General features: G+C 45.3%; 1 protein-coding gene across 3 annotated transcripts in view; it reads right to left on the bottom strand.

The window, feature by feature from the left end:
* Nucleotides 1-21,217, bottom strand: part of LOC307065002 (ATP-binding cassette sub-family C member 4) — a gene marked incomplete at both ends in the record, with an annotated part of 215,197 nt that overhangs the window by 109,714 nt on the left and 84,266 nt on the right. For all 3 annotated transcript variants that reach the window (XM_079721739.1, XM_079721737.1, XM_079721738.1), the window contains 6 exons: nt 2,285-2,381; nt 8,202-8,288; nt 8,515-8,609; nt 13,291-13,482; nt 14,675-14,764; nt 18,548-18,649. In XM_079721739.1, the coding sequence (XP_079577865.1) occupies nt 2,285-2,381; nt 8,202-8,288; nt 8,515-8,609; nt 13,291-13,482; nt 14,675-14,764; nt 18,548-18,649 (663 nt within the window). The remainder of the gene's footprint in view (nt 1-2,284; nt 2,382-8,201; nt 8,289-8,514; nt 8,610-13,290; nt 13,483-14,674; nt 14,765-18,547; nt 18,650-21,217) is intronic.

Here is a 21,217-nt window from a genome sequence, read left to right as displayed (position 1 = left end):
AACTAATTTTAAAATGAGAGAATAAAAAAAAAAACTAAACAAAGGAGGGCAGCTCTGGTGAAGGCAAGACAGATGGAAGAAGGTGGGCCAGGACCCCAGCTGGTACCCCTCTCACCTTATCCCCCGAGGCGGGCCACTGGGAGAAACCCAGTGAAGCCTTTGGGTACCACCTGACACTGCCGAACTAGAAAATTATTCAGGATATATTCTCTTGTTCCACTTGGGAAGCAAAATGCATACAGCTTCTTTAAGGAAATTACAACTTTCTACTTACTTATCTGTAAGATGCACAGGGAAATGACTAGTGGTACAAAGAAAGCAATTTTACTCTGCAGCCAAACGTTGATAATTCTGGAGGGACAAGGAGGCAGTCATCCCCTCTCTGCCGTGAGAGAGGGACCAGACAAACAGTAAGGATGGACCCCAACTCACCCAAGGGTGCTCACCAGCGGACAACTGCTTGTTCTGACAGTACTAAAGCTGAGGGTGGTCTCCTCCAAACAAGCAATAAGGGGGTCCTGAAACATCCACACCCTGGTTATTCTGGTCATTCAGGTTACTCTGACAATCACCGATTCTGTGCTCATAATACTGCTAATGCTGGAGCGTTACCACACTAGCATCATGTCTCTGCATATGAAATTGATTATTCTCAAGCTGGAAGAATCTGAGCCCCCCATTTAGGGAGGAATGGAGGATCTGCATTTTAATACTCTTCTTTATGGCAGAAATTCATTTCATAAGTGAAGGCCTATTGGGACAGACAAGGGTTCACGATGGAAGTGCTGAGGAACACAGGCAAACAAGCAGCGAAGCATAAAACAACCACTGACTCGGCAAAATTCTCATTAATCTCCACTCAACCCCCAAACACGTGAGTTGTTGTGCATTCAATGAATGGTGGCCCCCCAAAAAGGTATGTTCAAGCCCTAAACATGACACCTCTGAACATGACCTTATTTGGGTACAGCTTCTTTGTACACGTAATGAAGGAAAGATGGCGTCATACTGGAGTACGGATGCCTTAAATCCAATACAACCGATGTCCTTATGAGAAGAGAAGAGCCTAAGACAGACACAGGGACAATGGCCACGTGACATTGGAGGCAGACACCACAGTGCTGCAGCTGGAAGCCAAGGAACCACAAGGAAGGCCGGTGAACCCCAGAAGCTGGAAGGGAGGATTCTCCCCTAGAGCCTTCAGGGAGCGCACGGCCCTGCCAGCACCTTGATTTGGGACGTGCAGCCTCCAGAACAGTGAGAAGATATATTGCTGTTGTTTTAAGCCCCCTAGTCTTCAGTAGTTTGTTATGGCAGCTCTAGAATCTTCTTAACAATACCAAGACTTCTGTTTCTGCCGTTGCCCATCCAGCAAACACTGGAGGAATCTTTTAAATCCCACCTCAGACCACATCACTCCCCTGCTCTGGACCACCCAGCAGCTTCCATCCCACTTCCTGGCCCGCGGCCGACTGCTCAGAGACCAGCGTCCTCCACGTCCCCCTGCTCACTCTCCTCAGACACGCTGGCCATCCTGCCATTCCTCCAACCTGCCAGCTCAGCTCCTTCCTTAGGACCCCCTTCCCCCAGGTGCCTGGATGGCCTCACCTTCATGTCACTCAGGCCCAAGAGGCACCAGCTCCTCAGGGAGGAAGCCAGGATATCAGCCCCACCCCCTCTTTCATCACATCTGTCCCCGTAAGAATGGGAGCCCTGGGAAGGCAGGGCTTTGTCCTACTACTGCACACGATCTCACACGTATCAGACACATAAAACGATCTGAGCAATGAGACAAAGCAACTGGGTAAACCAGCAGAGTGGGCATCTCTAACTGGGGGTGCTCGGTTACCCATTTCGGTATTAATGAAAGATGCTCTTTAGGCAAACTGTATAACAAACAGGTGGATAAAAACATGTCTCAGTATCTCTAATTTCCAAATAATACACTTTGATTTAGGTTGTGGAAGGGGAAAATAAAAAGTTCTAAATCAAATAGCATCATTATCCTTAACAATTTTCACAACAACACTGATAATTCAGCAACTCTGCAGTAGCGCTTTTATACAGTGTAGGGTTTATGTGGCTTAGAGTGTAACAGTGATATTTCTAAGGTCTTTGGATTCATCCTCAAAGTCATGGATACTGGCTCTGAGAAAAGGGGGGCGTAAAACTGAGGCAGAAAAGGGCGTTTACGAAGAATCCAAGGAGAGTGACCTGCAGGGAGGGCTGGCCTTCAACAAAACTAGGTGCTAGCAATTTCCACAGACTTTTAGAAATTACTTACATCTTTCAATATCAGAATCTGACTTGCAGCTTTTAGGTACTGCAACTGATGTGTCACTAAGATTGTGATCTTCTGATACAAGGCTTGACAAATACACCTACAAATGTAAAAGGTACAGCATGCAAAAGCACATTAGTGGAGGTGCTCCAAATTGGAAACAGAATTTGAAAACATAATGAGAAAAAGACAAGACAGCAGTCAAAGTTCTCTACTTCAAACACCAGTATGAATACAAATTAAATACAAATATAAATCAATCAATTCAACTAGGTCCTCAAATCAGCAGCAAGTTTGAATCTAGCTCCACTAAAAAATTCTAAAAAGCAGTCCAGTGAAAGATGCACCAACTGTTAAGTTGTTTTTCCTAAAACTGATCTTAACAATTATTTACAGAGTTCACGATGAAAAACAATGGAGTAAAACTGAGATTCCAAAAGTTGACTGAATTAAAATACTAATTATTTTATACCTATGTTGAGAATGGGAGAAGAGTGATCTATGTCATATAAAAATGTACACATTTTTCGTAGACAGTTTCCTAGGTGATTGTTTATGATGTACATATTAACCCCCTAAAAAAGTCATAGCTTCTCAGTAACGTTAGCCAGACTGCATTTTGTAGACATTTCTTCCCAAATAACATTAGATTGAAAACAAATGCTATCATGGCCTTGATCAGTCTCTACAAAACTCCCAGTCTCATCCAGGAAGTAAATCTTATTTCATTTGCACTGAAAACTTTCTGTATGTGAAAATGAAAGATGAGACTCCAAACGGTCCACATCACAGTGGAAGTCATCCAGTGGCTCAACCCACGCCAATTCTCTTAGCCAAAATCCCCTCAAGTATTCAAACTTCAGAGTTTTTTTTTGCAGTAACCCCTCAAACTGCTCCACATTTTAAATGCAGACCCCTAGGGACTCAGCCCCAGGCTCATCCCATAGGGGTCTACAACCCCTCTGGGGAAGCGAGTAGCCGGATCCAGGGCCCCAGTGACCACGGGCAGGGCTCCAGGCATGTACTCTGGGTGCCCGAGCCCCTCGCAGAGCAAATCTCAGGGACCTGGGCCACAGCTCAGCCTGCTGAGTGAGCCAGATGCAGAGTCTGGAGGCAGCAGACCGCAGCTCAATCCCTCTCATGAGCCTGACAGCGTCGGACAAGCTACTAAAAACCTCAGTGTCTTCATCTCAAAACAAGGCCAATGAAAACTCACCCACATATTCTGAGAAATCAAACCACCAATCCGCTCAGTACACGTCAGCCCCTCCTGCACTTCTCCTAACCCACGAGCAGTCATGTGCTCTGGACTCAGGACAGAAAAGTCCTAAGGGGACATGCTGGACACTGGGTCTGTGATCAAAAGCAGGATTCCAGGATGTAGACAGACACCAGTGCTTCATTATGTCCAAACGGACTTACTTTTACCTTTTGACATGTCTTAGTTCAGATTTTGTACTAAATTTCTTGACCAAGTAAACACCTTTTCAGACTTAGCGCTAAAGCTTTTAATGGAATTGTTTCTCCTAAATTCAAAATTATCTGTCAATAACCACTGAAGGCAGATGTTAATCAAATCTAATGGGCTGCCATGTCCAAGACAGAGCTACCCAAAAGTTTTAGAATGTTTTCTTCCTGTAATTCCATCACAGAAAAGGTAATATAAATAATTACAATAAAGTGATCATTTGATGGCTACAAATTTATTCCTAATTAAGACTTTTAATCCAAATCTCTAGGAAAATAATCTATCTTCCAAGTTTTTAAGAGTAAAGATTTCCAAGACATACCATTAAAAAAAAATTGATTCAGGGATGAGTTCTTTAAGCATTATTCCTATATAAGGGCTGTGTTAATCCTATAATACTATATATATTCCTATATAAGGGCTGTGTTAACAGGGGATACATCCCGTAGCAGAGTGAATCAAATAAGAATGAAAAAGAGCACCCATCTACATTCATTCATTAGACAGGCTTTGGTGAGATACCAGGCACAGTCTTAACTGTCGAGCATACATCCACAGGTGAAGAAAGCAGACACTACTCAGCACCGTGTACAGGACACACTAAACAAGTATAGAAAATGCACCATTGGGCCGTGATGTGTGCTCTGAAGGAACAGCAAGGGGGGCTGCGGTCTTAGATGGGGGTGACACGGGAGCCCTGAGACTATCTGGGGGAAAACATCCTGGAAAAAGGTACAGCGGGTCCAAGGGTCCTGGGACAGAACATACTAGGCTAAGGAACCTTCATGCATTCACAGCTTATAGCGGGTGGGGAGGACTGATAAATGGTCAAGTGCAACCCACTGAGGGCTGCGGGAAGACAGAAGGGCACAGGCTCCCCCTGAAGGAACAGGAGGGAAAGGCAGGGGCTCTGGCACAGAAGGAGCCGTATCTACAGACAGACAGACAGGTGAGAGAAAGGGCCCCTCACAAAGCCAGCACGGCTGGAAGGCCGAGTGGGTGTGAGGACCAGCTGGAAAGGCTGATGGGGGCAGATGGCAAAGAAGCTCGTTCTCCGTTTGAGGACCTGGAGCTGCAGCCTGAACAGGAGGGGAGTCTGTGAAGGGCTGCAGCAGGGAGGGTGAACTGTGTGGACAGCAGCGTGGGCACCTGACCAGGACAGACCCGAGAGCTGGTGACGCAGGAGCCGGGGGGTCTGGAGGTGTGGGGCTCTCTGAACCAAAACGGGATCCACAGCTGGACACAGGTGAGACTGCATCAGTTCACCTAAGGCTCTGACCTTCCGTAGGTGAGAGAATCCACTTAAGGTTTACAACGTATAGTTGGAAAATTCACAAACCTTAACAACCTCGGCTATAGATTCATGACTCAGGGAAACTGTTAAGGGCAAGTAGAAGTGCGATTCGCTCACTTTTAATACAAAACACTCCCCATTACTAAGCTTGGACACGACCACCATCTTTCATAGCAAACTGTTCCATCCAATTTTCTAACTCGTTGAGAACATTCTCCAGTTGCTGCTGAGTGATTTCCTAAATTGCATTCGTGCTCCCTGCCCTAAGTTTCCCCAGAGAATGTGGTTCTGATTAGCAAACAACAGTCTGAACAAGGCTGCTTCTATCAAGTGTACATCCAAGGTCATTAAACCCAACAGCTCTAAACACCTCCTGTGCTGGAAGGAGAAATTGGGAGAACTTCGGAGAACTTCTGTGGTCAGAACCCTGGGAACAGGGAGGCTGAACTGCCCGTGATGCCAGGAGGACAGGGGTGGGGAACCTCGGTCACAGCACTAGCGCCCTTTCACTGAACCCATGACAAGCCACAAGGCACTTCTCTAAGGGAAAATTCATCAACTCATGATCAGGAGACGGTGGGAAAAGGAGGTCAGATCAGAGAGCTGGAGGCCATGCCACGTGTCGGCTGCCCTGCTCTTGTGTTCTGAAAGATTCAGTGCTACTTGTGCACTTTTTTGTATTGTGGTAAAATATACATAACGTAAATTTTGCCATTTCAACTATTTTTAAGCATACAGCTCAGTAGCATTAAGTACGTTCACACTGCCGTGCAGCCATCACCACCATCGATCTCCAGAGCTCTTTCACCACCCCAAAACTAAGCACAAGTTACATACAGACTTTGGTGGAACCCGCCAATGACCCCTGCTTAGTGGATGTGGAATCCCAGCTCCCAGTATCCAGAGCTCAGGGCTGCCTCACCCGTCTCTCTCTCACACTGCTGACTGTGCGAAAGCCTCTTTACTATGCTACTTAGGACTTGCTGTGAATGAAGTTTTTCCCCCAAAAAATTCATGTTGACACATTATTCACCAGTACCTTAGTATCTGGTGACAGGGCCTTTAAAGAAATAATTGTTATCCTTAATTACACGGGGCCTGATCCAATCTGACTGGGGTCCTCAGAAACAGAGGAGCCCAACACCTAAGAGCAGGGCACGTGGACAGAGAACAGACCACGTGCGGACACAGCGAGAGGACACGGCGAGGAGGATGCCGTCGGAAGTCAGGAAGAGAGGTCTCAGCAGCCCACACCTTGATCAAACCTGCCCACACCTTGATCTTGACCTTCCAGCCTTCACCGTATAACAGGCTGCTATAGACTGACTGTTTTTTCCCTCAAAATTCATATGCTGAAACCCAATCCCCATAGTGAAGGTACTAGATATGGGGCCGTTGGGAGGTGATTAGGTCATGAGGGCAGAGCCTGCATGAACGGGATTAGTGCCCTTATATAAGGAACCCACACGGCTCCCTCACCCCTTCTGCCACGTGAAGACACAGGAATCGGGCCCTCACCAGACACCAAATCTGACAGCACCTTGACCTTGGGCTTTCCCAGCTTTCAGAACTGTGAGAGATAAACTTCTGTTATTTCTTAGCTGCCCAGTCTATGGTCTCCTGTGAGAGCACCCTGGACAGACAGAGCCCTAGCAAACTAAGAGGAACTGACAGCGAGAATTTCAAATTGCTTCTCTCTGCCGTACAACCCGCATCCTCCAGGCAAGGACGTGCCTGCTGCTGTTCTCACAGCCTTGCTTCTTCCCATTTAGCAAAAGGAACTGAATCCTATTCTCAGTGTCCACCTTTGCTTCTAATCTTCCTATTTAGCAAAAGGAACTGAATCCTATGCTCAGCCTCCACAAACCCCTCCAGCCTGCAAACCCACAGGGCACTTCCCGCTAAGGCCAGTGCACAGGGAGCTTTCCAACTTCACCTGAAAGCCTATAGCTGCCCACTTCTACTTCCACTTAGCATTTACCATCCTATATCCAAACCCTCTAGACCGCGACTCTGCTGAACTTTTCCCAGGCATCCGTCTTAACAAGCTCCATAGAGACAGATTCCTTAGAGGCAGAAATGAGAGCTGAACGTCTCAGTCTCCCTTATCCTGCCCCGTGTGGGTCCTTCCCCCCTCCTGGCTCACTGTTCTCCTCTGTACACTAAGAGGTTGTGTGCAACATCTGTAAGGGCATGGATCTCAGTGCACACAGCAGGGCTTTAATAAGTGCAGCTGGAAGGGCTCGCTGGCTTTAACAAGGTGCACAACAGCAAGGCAACTACCCGTGGGGTAGGTGTGGGTGCCGTTTCACAAAAAGCAAGTTCACAAGGCTTTCGAAGAGGCCAGTCTAGACTCCATAGAGGCTTCAGTCAGCGTGTGTTAGGACACATTATACACAGAAAAGCATCAGAGCTGTTCTGCTTCAGGGATTCCGTGGCCAAACAAGAGCCCCTGACAACACATTCCAGAAACTCAAAGTGAAAGTCAGTATTTCAGCCAGGTATTAGATACCGAGTTTGAAATCCAACTTAACCCTACAATGTGGGTCTAAGTATTAGTTCTAGTAAGCACCCATGAAGCAATGTTAAATATTTGAAGTCATACTCTGAGGTGGAAAAAAAGTCATTCTTAAATTCTAGACTTTATTAAGTATTTCCAAACCGATCCAATAATAAGCATAAACCAACTAGGCCTTTCCATGGAAGCCCTATGTCAGTACTGGACACTTCACTTCTGACGTGCCTTCAACAAATGATGGAGGAAAAGGACCGGCAGCCAAGTACCAGGTTACCGAGTCCCACTCTCCGATTTGAAATCCATACACCGTCTTTCTTACTGCTGGGATCCGGATCCATCCAGTGTCTGGTGATTAACCGCAAGCAGCAGGGAGATCTGCCACCTGCTCCTCTACTGCCTAAAGCATGGCCTCCACTGGCCTCCACACCCTGGAAGCTCCTTCTGCATTTTCCTGTCTTGACCTCATCATGATGCAAATTTCTCTAGGATGGATCTTCCGTGGAGGGAAGGGAGGGGAGAGCAGACCCCAGTGCAGAACAAGCCAAGTCTCCTGAAGCACAAGCGCTTTCCTGAGCTCTCTTCCCTGATCTCCACGGGGCTCTTGGAAAGCAGAAATGACAGAAAACAGGAGCAAACTCACAGTTCGAACAGGTGCCTGCTCACTTCTGCATCTACTGCGCTGAGCGGATCGTCCAGGAGGTAGATGTCTGCATCCTGATACACGGCTCTAGGAAACGTAGAGAGACGTCAGGAGAAGAACGCTCCCAGCTTCCCGGGTCCCGTCTTTGAATCAAGATGGTGTCCAACAAATCAGGATTCATTCCAAGAGCCCAGGGAAAAGGGCCAAGACCCTGCTTCACACAGGCCCACCCGGTGCGCGGGGTCTGCGCGCTCACGTCCACTAGGGGCCATGGGGGAGGGAGGGGCAGGATGGCAACGGAAACGCCCTTTACCTCGCGAGGTTGACCCGGGCTTTCTGCCCTCCGCTCAGCGTGGTTCCCCGGTCTCCTATCACAGTTAGGTCTCCATCCTCCAAAAGCTGTAAATCCTACATGGAGACAGAAAAGGGGAAAAAGAGAAAGATTTCAAATGTGCTCTCCTCCTGCCATCCTAACCTTTTTAGCATTAGTTCTTTATACAAGTATGTGATCAACAGCAATGGGTATATTTTATAGTGACTAAATTGTAACCTTAAACATTAAAAAAAAACCTCAGGGCTTTTCATTTTTTTTCATTCTGTAGCTTTTCACAGCATTTAGGCAGTTGACTATTTTGACACACATTTATTGAGGATCGACTATATGCCAGGCACTGTTCTGGGCACAAGGAATTCAGCCAAGAGGAAACAAAGTCCCTAGAGTTTCTTTCCGTGATGGGAGATGGAAAATTGCCATGAGTGCAAGAACTAAGAACTAGAAGAAAAAGGAAGCCGGCTTAGGGGGATAGGGAGTAAAGGAGAGAAAGTGAGTCACTACTGGGGTCGAGAAGGGCTCTGTTCACAGGGGGTTTGAGTAGATCTGTTGGAGGGTGGAGGGGCTTAGATTTAGATTGCCTATAATTATCATCTGACAGATCCTGGCATAGACAAGCAGAGTTTGCAGAGAGTTTGTTTTCTACTAAACCCCTCAGGCATGAACCTAGGATACACAGACTACCTTTCTACAGATGAAGCCCCTCATTTCTTGGTCTCTACTTCAGCAAATCTGGGGAGAGAACTAGTGGCACACTGGGATCTCCATGATAAACTAGTCCTTTGAAATCCCTAAGTCTCATTTTCAACTTCTACAGAAATGTGCTGCAGAAACAAGAATCACTAAACTCAAGGATCCTGGGACAATCAAAACAAGTGTACAAACACCCTCCATAAATGGAATAAGGATGTGAAGGGATTGTAACTTGCCACTGGTGATTGAGGCCTATTTTCTCATCAGGTCAACAGTGAAAACCCACGCACAGTGTGAATCATGACACGCAAAGCACATGACCACAAGGAGAAGAAAGAGACTATCCCCATCATAACCCTCCCTGACAGCCACAAAGACACACAGGCACACACAGGTTCCCTGTACACTCAAAGCTTAAATGTGGAACATCAAATGAAAGGCAGCAATTGCTCTGTCATGAAAATTCATCATTTCTTCACCTTAATTCTTTACTACCATCGCTTGCTTTTGGTTTTCCTGAGATACAATAAGCTGTTTTAAGATACATTCCCAGCCTTACACACACACACACACACACACAGAGTTTACTTGGCCTCTGTTTCACTGATGACACTCCTTGCAAACTGTTCTGCTTAGTTTTTATGCCTACATTTTATGCTGTTTTGGTTTTCTTCTCAAAACAGCACCACACTGTAGTGCAGCAATCTGAACCATGTTTTAGAAAAGGCACTTAGATCCACTCGAGCACAGTTAGGGCATAAGAAACAGGCTCTCTCTCCAAGTCTGGTAGGAGGACTTCAAGTGTGCTGTTAGCTCTGCAATCTATTTAAGGACCAGCCACAAATGGGAAAACATTTTAGACGATTTGAAGTAAAATCCAAGTCAGGCTGATTTCCCAGCCACCATTTTCTGATTAGGTTACAGGGGAAAAGCCTGAGTTCATCATATATTACAATTCCTCCCACTGACAGGAAGGTATTCTTATTCACCAATTTTCAATGAAAAGCAGACACACAAACTACGGGAAAACTAGGAAATGGCGACGCTGGTTGGATGCCATCTGTCCAGAAGCACATCAAGGGCCCTTTAGGGATGCTGGAGACTTAGTGTACAAACATGGAACAGACCGTTAAAATATTTAATGGGGACCTGACGTGAGCCCCTGGCCGAGGAGGGCTGGGTTCCAGAGTCAAACCATGTAAAACTGCCTTTCATCACAGCTTTAAATCCATTTGGCCGATAGCACTATGATTTCCATTTTAAAGATGATGAGACTGAGGCCAGGTAAGGTTCAGAAAAACAGCCGAAATCACATGGTTTTTTCCCTACTAAATAGAGAAACTGAAACTCATTCCCTGAGCCTTCTGTCTCCTAAGCCTTGCAGTTTAAACACGATTCCTACAGCAGGCCAAACATTATTAGGTTGTTCCCTACACTGTGTTGTATAACTCCCTATGGGGTCACTTTGAATATGGCTCCAGCTTAATTCGACGTTGCCAAGTGTGATTACTTTATATTTTAACTACAGATATGTCTTCGGCTCAATGAACTTAAACACGTACTTCAATTAGATCTAGTATAAAGCATCTAATTATTAAGATATGTAATAAAAGAAATGCTGCTTTTTCCTATTTTATGGGAACCACCCATAAAGAGAAATCTTTATTATTTTTGTTTCCATGTATGTATTTACTGAAAACCTGGCAGGTTTGCATTTTACAAATGTTGCCTTTCTCTTTACAATAAACCCATACCTCGCCCTCATTTTATAAAAAGGAAACAGAGAAACACCTGAAATTACTACTCAGGACCATTTCTCTCCAAAGACCACACTTCTTTTCCCTACTACACATGCAGTCTCTGTATCTACAGGTCAAAATAATTCCACGACACCAATATTACCTGTGACGGTCTTATGCCCATTCACGGACACATGGATTCCATTTCAGAGCAGCAGCAAAACCTCTCAGAAACCCTCTGACCCAACGCCCTCATTTTGCTGCAGAGACGTCAGAGGCCCAGGCAGGAAACAGGACGTGTCCAAAGTGACAGCAGGCAAGTGACGAAGCCGGGGCCAGGACTCCGCTCTGCGCTCCTTCTCCGCCCTGGGCCTCCCCTCCTGTCAAGGAGGGAATGGGCACGAGGGCCCCAAATCTACATCCCGACCACGCAGCACAACAGGAGGGCAGTCCGTGTTTAGAAACCTCACGTCACGTGCAGAAGAATCGCTGTGCAGCCCAATCCCGCAGGGGCCCCTTCCCACCAGAGTCTGTGCCGCAGGGACACCCGAGGGTGGGTGAAGCCCCAGAACATGGCCCGAGTTACTGGTCCCATCACCCCACGGGGCTGGGGTAAAGCACTGACCCCCTTGGGTCTTAAACCTGAGCTGCAAATGTAGAGGTGAGGCATTCCATCTCTCAAGCCTCAGTTTTACTAACTATAAAATGAGGATGGTAACATCAAAGGTCCTTGTAAAAGACTAATAACTCATACACCTTGTAATGTGTGCTTGCACGTGAGTGACAAACAGAAAAATGACTTCCACATGGACTCTGAATAAATGACAGCTATTTTTCTTACTGTTTTACGCTTGCATTTCCCCTTTTCGTATATCATTTTTTTTAAAAATCTACCTCATTACTGTCAACTTTACTTCATTTCTGTCAACGAAAAATCTCCCATTACCCATAACTCACAAGAAAGAAACAGAAGCCCGTTAAACAAGCAAACAATTGTGTTGTGTCCAGAACATCATCAAATGCTACTCATCTAACACAGTCTGTGATGTTCAAGCCATTGTTCAAGCAGAATAACTATTTCCACGCAGGCCTTTAACACCACACCTTTGAAAACCTGCCCCAGCCTTTTCCTCACAGTATAAAAGAACAATACTATGTCCAGACTGCTCTGACCAGACCCCGGGGAGAGCTCTTTAACGCTATTATTCAGATTTTTATAACCAAAGAGAATAACATAGCATTTATCAGTATTTACATTTTTTCTTTTGTTTCACTAAATTATATTATCCTACTAGCTAAGTTCAGTTTGCATAACTGATTCACTAATTTCATTTAAATCCCCATGTACAGAGAAATGTTTCATTTTCCATTTTCTCTGAAATTCAATGCCATTTCTGAAAACAATCTCTCCCCCACTGAAAATAGGCTGTATTAAGAAGAAAGGTTAAAGCATTACTTTTTCTTTAAATAATAAATTACAAGTCAAAAGCGAAGCAGAGAGGGAAACCTAGAGAATGAAAGGGACCACGAAGGCATCAACCAAGTGCAGGGGGCAGACCTCATGTGGAGCCTGATTCAAGCCAATGGTTAAAGAAATTTCCCAGTGAGATGATTAACAACATGTAAACACTGACAAGAACACTGATGATATTCAGGAAATTCAGGTTACTTTTCAGGTGTAATAATGTGGTAATTTTTTTTGTTTGTTTACATCTTTATTGGAGTATAATTGCTTTACAATGGTGTGTTAGTTTCTGCTTGATAACAAAGTGAATCAGCCATACATATACATATGTTCCCATATCTCTTCCCTCTTGCATCTCCCTCCCTCCCACCCTCCCTATCCCACCCCTCTCCAAAGGTCTTTTAGAGAAAACTAGTGAAGTGTTTACAGATGAACTAATCTGAGGTCTAGGATCTGCTTCAGAATAACTTGGGGTGGGAGTGGGGCTGGCAGTGGGCAGGGGTAAAGATGCAGCAAGACTGGCCACGAGCTGATCCTGGCTGAAGCTGGGGGTGGGTTCATGAGTCTTCGTTATACTGTGCTCTCTATTTTTACAAATTTTTGCAATTGTGCATTAAAAAAAGAAGGTAAAAGTGAATGAAACTTCACAAAGTGAAACAGTCCCCTCCCCCAAAAAGGCATTCTGTGAGCGTCGTTACCACATCAGAATTCAAACAGTAGCCTACGTGTACACGTTCATCCAGAAGACCAGCTTAAAAGCATTAAACAACATTAAAAGATCTTTTAACAAACCTTGTAGTTTAAACCAACACCATCATCATTTGAAATGTGAGTATATGTAACTCAAAAGTCACGACTCACCTTTTTCAAAGCACAAGCCTTTATTACTTTTTCATATCGTTCTTTTTCATATTTCTTCCCAAATAGAATATTACTCCTCAGAGTTCCTGAAAACACCCAGGGCTGCTGAGAAACGTACGCGATCCTCCCGTGCACGCTGACCAGCCCCTGGCTCGGGGGCAGCTCCCCCAGCACAGCACTCAACAGTGACGACTGAAACAGATGGCAACACACACGCGTGAACAGGCGGCACTCAGGACGGACACGCCCGCAGAACACCTGTCCCCACCCTGGGCGCTTGATAAACGATAGGACCCTTTCCTTTAAAAGAGGATAAAGTACAGCTGTGGCCGCTGAGACAAAAAAATTGAAAATAACACTACTGGTCAATGTACACTAATGACTGATAAGGAATATTAATATAATAGTATGACAATCTAAACTGCCCAAGAGTTTCCCGCAACTGAAGTGCTCTACTCAGCAAAGACTAAGTTAGAATGTTGAACATCCTTAACTAGCAGAGCAGCCCAGCAGGATGTGTAGTTTCATGTATCTGATGCTTAGTGCACTTGTTCCTGCATCCGGGTATCCCTTACTTGACAAACACTTGTTCTTAAATAAAGCTTTCTATGAATAATAGATCGAAAGATGATTATTTTTTTTAAAAAACTCTGAAGTGAGTCGTGTCCAAAGAGCAGAACTCCATCATAAATTAAATCATTAAATCGTGTACATATCCCACGTTTAGGTTCCTGTATTTTGTTGTTTCAGACCAAGTGCATGTGCACATGTCCTTCAAATCTTTACAACACACAGACGTGGCGTGTCTGTGTCCACAGCATCACAGCGCTCACCACACTGGGCTGAAATAATCTGCCTGCGTATCTGTCTCGCCCCAGAACCTGGTTGCCTCTGGAGGGCAGAGGTGTCTGCGTCTTGCTCACGTCTGTACCTTTAGCTCCAGCACATGGCTGCACATTCACTACACGTGCACTGACGGGACCAAGTCAAGTCACATGAAGAAATGCTCAAAGCTTCCCGGAAGAGCCATTACAACCTCCAGACCTCCTGGAGGGACCACTGTGACAGAAAGAAGTCCCCATTGCTTCATTCTGTCCTGAACAGCTGTCACATAAATCATTTCCTTCACTGAGACGTCCAAAGTCCCGACAAGCAGTTCCCAACTGTGTAACATGAAGCACTAGGACGGAAAACGCAATGGGCATTTATCCACGTTTATTTGGACATGCAACCTTCTTGCAAAACTAATGTTCCATGGAACAGAGAAATGCTGTTTGAGATATACCCAATTCAAACTGTGTTACCTACAGCTCTGGGCTCGACTCTGAAAATTTCACAGGGGCTGCGGCACTGCATCAAGCTGCCGAAAGGCATCATAACTTACCTTTCCTGCTCCTACAGGTCCGACCACAGCTAACAGCTCACCGGGTCTCACAGTAAAGGAAAGGCCTTGTAGAGTTGGGGTTTCTGATGCCTGCAAATTTAAGTTTACAAAACGGTTCATTTCAATCAAATAAAAAAGCGAACTTCAGAAAGTAGAGAAAATAATGTAAGTCATTGATATGCTAATATAACCCACATTTTCGTCCTTCCTATTTTAAGATAGTGAGTCCTGGGGGCCTTTTCATCAAAAAACACCTTTGAAACAGCTTTAGTTGCCTTTAGGAAGTCTACTTCTTTTGCCAGATTTTCATACGGACACAGCTCTAGACACCCACAGAATTTAAGTAGTTCAAATGACAAGGCCCCTCCTCGAAATGCAAATTCCATGATGCACACTAGCTTATTAATATAATATAATTAATAGAATATCCAGTATGGGAGGTTTTTAATCATTTGTAAGTTTTCATTAGGGCCACTGGTGCTGTTTACTTCACTACTCTCCACAGGGTGGCAGCGTAAGTACATATCATGCCTGGGCCTCTACTAATAATTTGACATCTCCACTCATCTCTTTATTTTCACTTGATAAAGAATGAATCTCAGTAATGGTCAGCAAGCAACGGGGCACTTTATATGATAAAGTTGCTCTTGATACATAAAGTCACGTAAATGGCAGTCAAGGCTCCAATTTCACCAGAGATTCAATTTAACACCAACAACCAAAAAAAAAGGAGGGGGCACGGGGATCATGTATAACACAGTAGGTTAGAGTGATAAAGCCTCAATTTTGTACCTCTTACATGCATTACCTATTCTGGGTAAATAGGGACAACAAAGTACTTCTAATGTAAAAAAACAAAAACAAACCATGGAGGTACATGTCACAGCAAACAATCCAACACAAAGGAGAAGGAAAAGTACCCATCACAGGTCATGTTCTTGAACAAACTGTAAATTCTATCATAAAGAGACTTAGGGGTATGTGTATTTCTTTACATATACTAAGTGTTTAAAAAAAAAAATCTTAACTGCTAATGTTAAAAAAAAAAAAGTGGTTATGTGTGATTAAGTAAAATGCCCAAAAGACTAATAAAAGCACAGGGTCTGGATAAGAAGTCTGGATAATGTTCTAAATGGAAAATTTCTCTGGAAAGAACTGAACTGATTATAGATATTGGCAGCTACTGAAAAAATAATTATTTTTAATCATCAAAATAACTAGCCCCATATTTTAACACGAGACATTTTTTTAAAGCTACTCCACTCCTTTCTTTTTGATTAACACTTGGATTCTTATTTTGCTACTTTTCACTCAGTTGTGACTGCACGATAATGAGCCACCTACAAACACAGCTTCCTGCCGTAGCCCTTCAGTTTGTCAGGGCAAAGAACATGGATTTCCCTCCCTGTTCAGGCTTGAGGCTCTTCATCACCAAAACACTAGCCCCAGATGTTATAGGAATTACAAATCTATCAATAAGAACCTAGACTTTAATACATGAGAAACATTTAAGCTTCTCCACTTCTTCTTCTCTGACACTTAGGGTTCTTATTTTACCACTTTTCACTCAGTTAAGACGACACAATAGTGGGCCACTTACAAACATCAGCTCCCTGTCACCACACCTCACAGTGTGCCAGGACCAGACACGGAGTTCCCTCCCTGTTCAGGCTTCAGGATCGGGCACTGCTCTGGCGTGACCAGAAGGGGGCAGCACTCGACAGCCCATGGTACTGAAGCCTGTCCTCTCCTGGTTATCCAGGCTCAGGGCATGCGGATTCCACAGGATCATCAGCTGAGCCCCACTCGGCTGCCAGACACAGTTTGAAATCCCTGTCCCTTGGAGGCTCCCACAGGACCATTTATTTTAAACCTTAAAGACTGAGACCAAGTCCCATCATTTCATGAATGAGACCTGGGTCCCTGAAACCTTCTGCCACCTGCCCACCTGGCTGTAAAGCGGAGCAGCTTAGAAAGCTCATGTCTACCTCCAGCCTCCCAACCCAGCGGGGGATTCATTCAGACTCCGCTTCTCTCCAAAAATCCCCAAGGTCTGTGCCACGCCCCCTCCTGAGGGCTCTTTCACCCAGGACCTAACCTGAGAGGCCCTAATTACTAATGACCCAGCACAGGGCACAGCCTTCCATAGGCAAGGCCAGGACAACAGAATAGGATGTTCTGTGCTACACTGCAAGTTACACAGAAGTCTGAGAGCATGTTATTACGTTCTTGCAAGAAGAACGAAACAGCTCATTTTATAATGCTGCATAGTTTGGTATAAGAGATTTTGTTAATGTTTCATACAAAGTACGTGTTACCATCCACAAAGAGTTGCCATCGTAATGGAAGTTTAATGGTGCTTTTCATAAAGGCTTCGAGTGTATTATGATGAGAAATACCAGGCAGGAAGTAAATCTACAATATTCAGGTAGGAGAAACTATCAGGTCAGATAAGGTACCTTGTTAGAGTTTCCACGTGCGAAAGCTAAGGGGGTATATTTTTATTTATTTGGGAACATACTACTGTTTTGTTTTTGTTTTTGTTTTTGTTTTGCGGTACACGGACCTCTCACTGTTGTGGCCTCTCCCGTTGCGGAGCACAGGCTCCGGACGCGCAGGCTCAGTGGCCATGGCTCATGGGCCCAGCCGCTCCACGGCATGTGGGATCTTCCCGGACCGGGGCACGAACCCGTGTCCCCTGCATCGGCAGGCTGACTCTCAACCACTGCGCCACCAGGGAAGCCCCATACTACTGTTTTGTTGGTGGGGAAGCAGGTACTGAATCAGAAGTAGGTGAACAGGATGCAAGTGACACCACACTTAGTGTGACAGGCGTGAATACACACCAGTTGCACTGTGGTCTCCACTCCCACCAGCAGTCGAGCTCCTGGGCTCTGCACCGGATGGTGGATCCTCTGGTAGAGGCTCCACCTTGTTTGAGTCCTTCCAGCCCTGGGGGTGGGAGCGGCTTCCCACCACTGCTGATCGCTGGGTTGGGTTGTCTCCAGCACCACCATTTTGCCCTCTCTGCTTTTTTCTTCCCCCGTCTTTCATCCTCTGCGTAAGTAATTCCCTACATGGAATGCCCTCTCCTGTGGTATGGGTTCTGTTTTACAGAGTAACCCACAGAGGACCACTGAACCGGGGAGGCAGGAATGTTTCAGTCGTCAGAAAAGGGGGCTGCACGAGGTGTGCAGTTTTGAGAGCGGACCCTGCTCTGTTTCCTGTTTGCCTGAACGTCATAAATAAAACAAGTGTTCGGAAACGGCCAGTTCTTCCCGTCAGCTTGCCACACAGTGCAACCCTTCAACTGGGAATCACTGGTGCTCACTATGCCCTCCTGCTGTCACCTCCCTGTCCCTGGCTGCCACCAAAGTAGCCAGAACCATCGAGAAGCTTAGGATGGGGGAGCCCCACCCTGCCCCAAAGCAAAGACCTAACTCATGGCCTCAGTATGTAATAAGATGATCTGAGAACATCAAGGCAAAAAATGTACACTGATTCCCCAAAGCCTCTGGTCTGTAACAACTGGTTGTATATTTGTTAGTTAACCCATTCCATTCTGCAGCATTTTTTCTGTACAATCAATATAAATTCTAACATTGCAAACATATGGACTTTAAGGTCAAAATGTGCTAATACTTTTAAAGCTCTCTTGAAAATGAGAGAGAGAGCAACATGTCAAATGTCTTAGGCTGATTTTACACTTAATCTCCATTAGTTGCAAACCTTACTCCTGATTTTGAGAATTTTTATAACATACTTTCAGTAAATTAGCAGGTCACATTTTACACCAGGTGTAAAAACCTCAAAGTTCTCCAATAAATCTGTTGTCTGTTACCAGTGACAATCTTGGTGCACAGGATGTGTTACCTTATCCCAAAAAGCAGTGAAATCTTGCACGTCCACTATCATTTTACCATCTGATGGCAGCTGAGGGTTGCACTGTGTTATCTCATCAAGTAACAGGAAGTTCTACAGAAAAAGGAGAAACACAGATTGTTTAAACTCCAGGAGAAAAGCATAAACAACAATAACTGCTTTCTTGGATTTGCAGTAAAAAAACTTTAGACAGCCTACATATCGTTTTGCCAATTGTACTTAAAGTGTAGGTTCACATCAGAACAGACTAGGTAATATGTGGAATATTATATACTATTATAATAATATACAATAAGGTCTACAGATAGTGTAGGGTATAGTATGATATATGTTACATATATGACAAAGAGTTCCTGGCCCTGAGGCTGTCTTTGAAACTTTCTTAACAAGTGTACTGGTTCCACCCTAGGGAGAAAATGTGGTTGCAAATTCCAACACATTTAAAAGCTTGATATTTCTATTGTTTTACTTTTGTGTTACTAACAATAAACAAAAGAGTTGGTAGGGAATGATTCCGTAAATATTTACTGAATCCCACCATGTGCCAAGCACCATGCAACACTGCTAGGAACACAGAGAGGAAGGCCATTCCCAGGCCTGCAGGTATCAGGTGGCACAGGACAGGCTGGGAACACAAGACCTACGAAAACCCTGGCTCTGCCTGTTTGGGGTTGTGACCTTTCCCTGGGCACTTAAGTACACTCTGCTTTACCCCTCAGGCACGTTAAATCAATCACTGCTTCTCATTAACTATCACTCAAGTCACTGTTCTAAAAATGAAATGCTCTTATTAAGTTTCTATCTCTTAAAAAATAGTTTACAAACGTCTATTGACAATCACTTGTCTCTTCTCCTTAGTCAACGCCCTCTCTCCTCGACAGCAGGAATGGCCGCATCTTCCACGGCTTGCTATTTTCACACCCCTTAGCAGCTATTCAATGCAATTCAGTTGAATAAAACCAAGTCCTGCGAACCACTACTGAACTAACATAATCATATATAGGAAAACTCCCTCTTGCCCTGCAAATGCTGGACATAATTCAACAAGAAACAAACCCCAGATTTTAGCTGGCACCTGGCAGCCTGGAAGGAGGCCCTCTCTCTCCAGCCTCCCGAGCAGATAGGTGCAGCCATGGGACTACATCCAGGCCGGTGGAAAGTGACAACGTCCGGGACCTTCATCCACCCCACGGCCTGGGCCTTGGAGGTTACCAGCTGGGTCAAGGCCACATGCAGAGGAGTAACAAGAGAGAAGGAGTCTGGGTCCCTAACACCCTGGAGGATCATACTAGCCATGGAACTTGTTACAGGGAGAATTGCTTATCCCAACGAAAAAAAAAAAGAAATAAATGTTAAGGTCCTAACCGCAAATACCTCAAAACATGACTTTATTTGGAAATAGGGTTGTTGCAGATGTAATCAATTCAGGTGAGATCACACTGAACTAGGGTGGGCCCTCAATGCAATATGATTGGTGTCCTTATCAGAAGAGAGATGCAGAGACACACACAAGCAGAAAACAGCCATGTGACGATGGACACGGAGGCTGGAGTGATGGCTGTTACGAGCCAAGGTGCACCAAGGTTTGTCTCCAGCCACCAACAGCTAAAAAAGGCAAGAAAGGATTCCCCCTTATAGAATTCAGAGGAATCGTGACCCTGCTGACACCTTGATTTCAGACTTCAAGCCTCCAAGACTGAGAAAAAACAAATTTCTGTGGCTTCATGCCACCGGGTTTGTGGTTCTTTGTTAAGGAGCCCCAGGAAACCCATACACAGCCTTACAAGGATGCTTGCATGAGAGAAACACAAACTCTCTGTCTAAGCAGCTTTAACATTGGTAATTGTAGGATGCACAGGCACAGCAAATCCCAACAAAAGAGGGGGAACTGAAACAACCATGTGAGCATGTTTGAGAAAGAAAACAACAGGTGAATAGTAACCTACTACCCTAAACATCATAAACACCCTTCAAGTCCTTGACATCCTTGTCTACCATGCCCCAAAGCTACAAATATGACTGCAACCTTCTACTTCAAAACAGCTGGTAAAAACTGAACATGAGGACTTACCTGGTGCTGCAGTGGTTAAGAATCCGCCTGCCAATGCAAGGGACGCGGGTTCGAGCCCCGTTCTGGGAAGATCCCACATGCCATGGAGCAACTAAGCCCGTGTGCCACAACTACTGAGCCCGTGTGCCACAACTACTGAAGCCCCCGTGCCTAGAGCCCGTGCTCCGCAACATGAGACGCCACCGCGACGAGAAGCCCGCGCACCGCAACGAAGAGCAGCCCCCGCTCGCCGCAACTAGAGAAAGCCCTCGCACAGCAACCAAGACCCAACACAGCCAAAAATAAATAAATATATAAGTAAATTTATTTTTAAAAACCTGAACATGAAAACCTGCTTCTGTGCAGCAAAAGCAAGACGAGCCTTGCATTTCTCTCAAAGACCAGCTGGCGGGAGATGCGATCCTCTCCTTCCCTCCTCCTCTCATCCAGGCTCACTGAGAACCTGAGCACTGGGCACGGCCGCTCCCACCCGCCCCGAGCCCGTGTCCGGCAGGAGGCAGGATGGACAGTGGTCTGGGGACTCCTCTGCAGGCTTCCCACCGCTGCAGCCTGATTTCTCTCTCCACACCCCCCCGCCATCGTCAGCTGGG

This window comes from Hyperoodon ampullatus (genome assembly GCF_949752795.1).
Source record: "Hyperoodon ampullatus genome assembly, chromosome: 16".
NCBI lineage: Eukaryota > Metazoa > Chordata > Mammalia > Artiodactyla > Ziphiidae > Hyperoodon > Hyperoodon ampullatus.
This window is presented reverse-complemented; position numbering and strand designations above follow the sequence as displayed.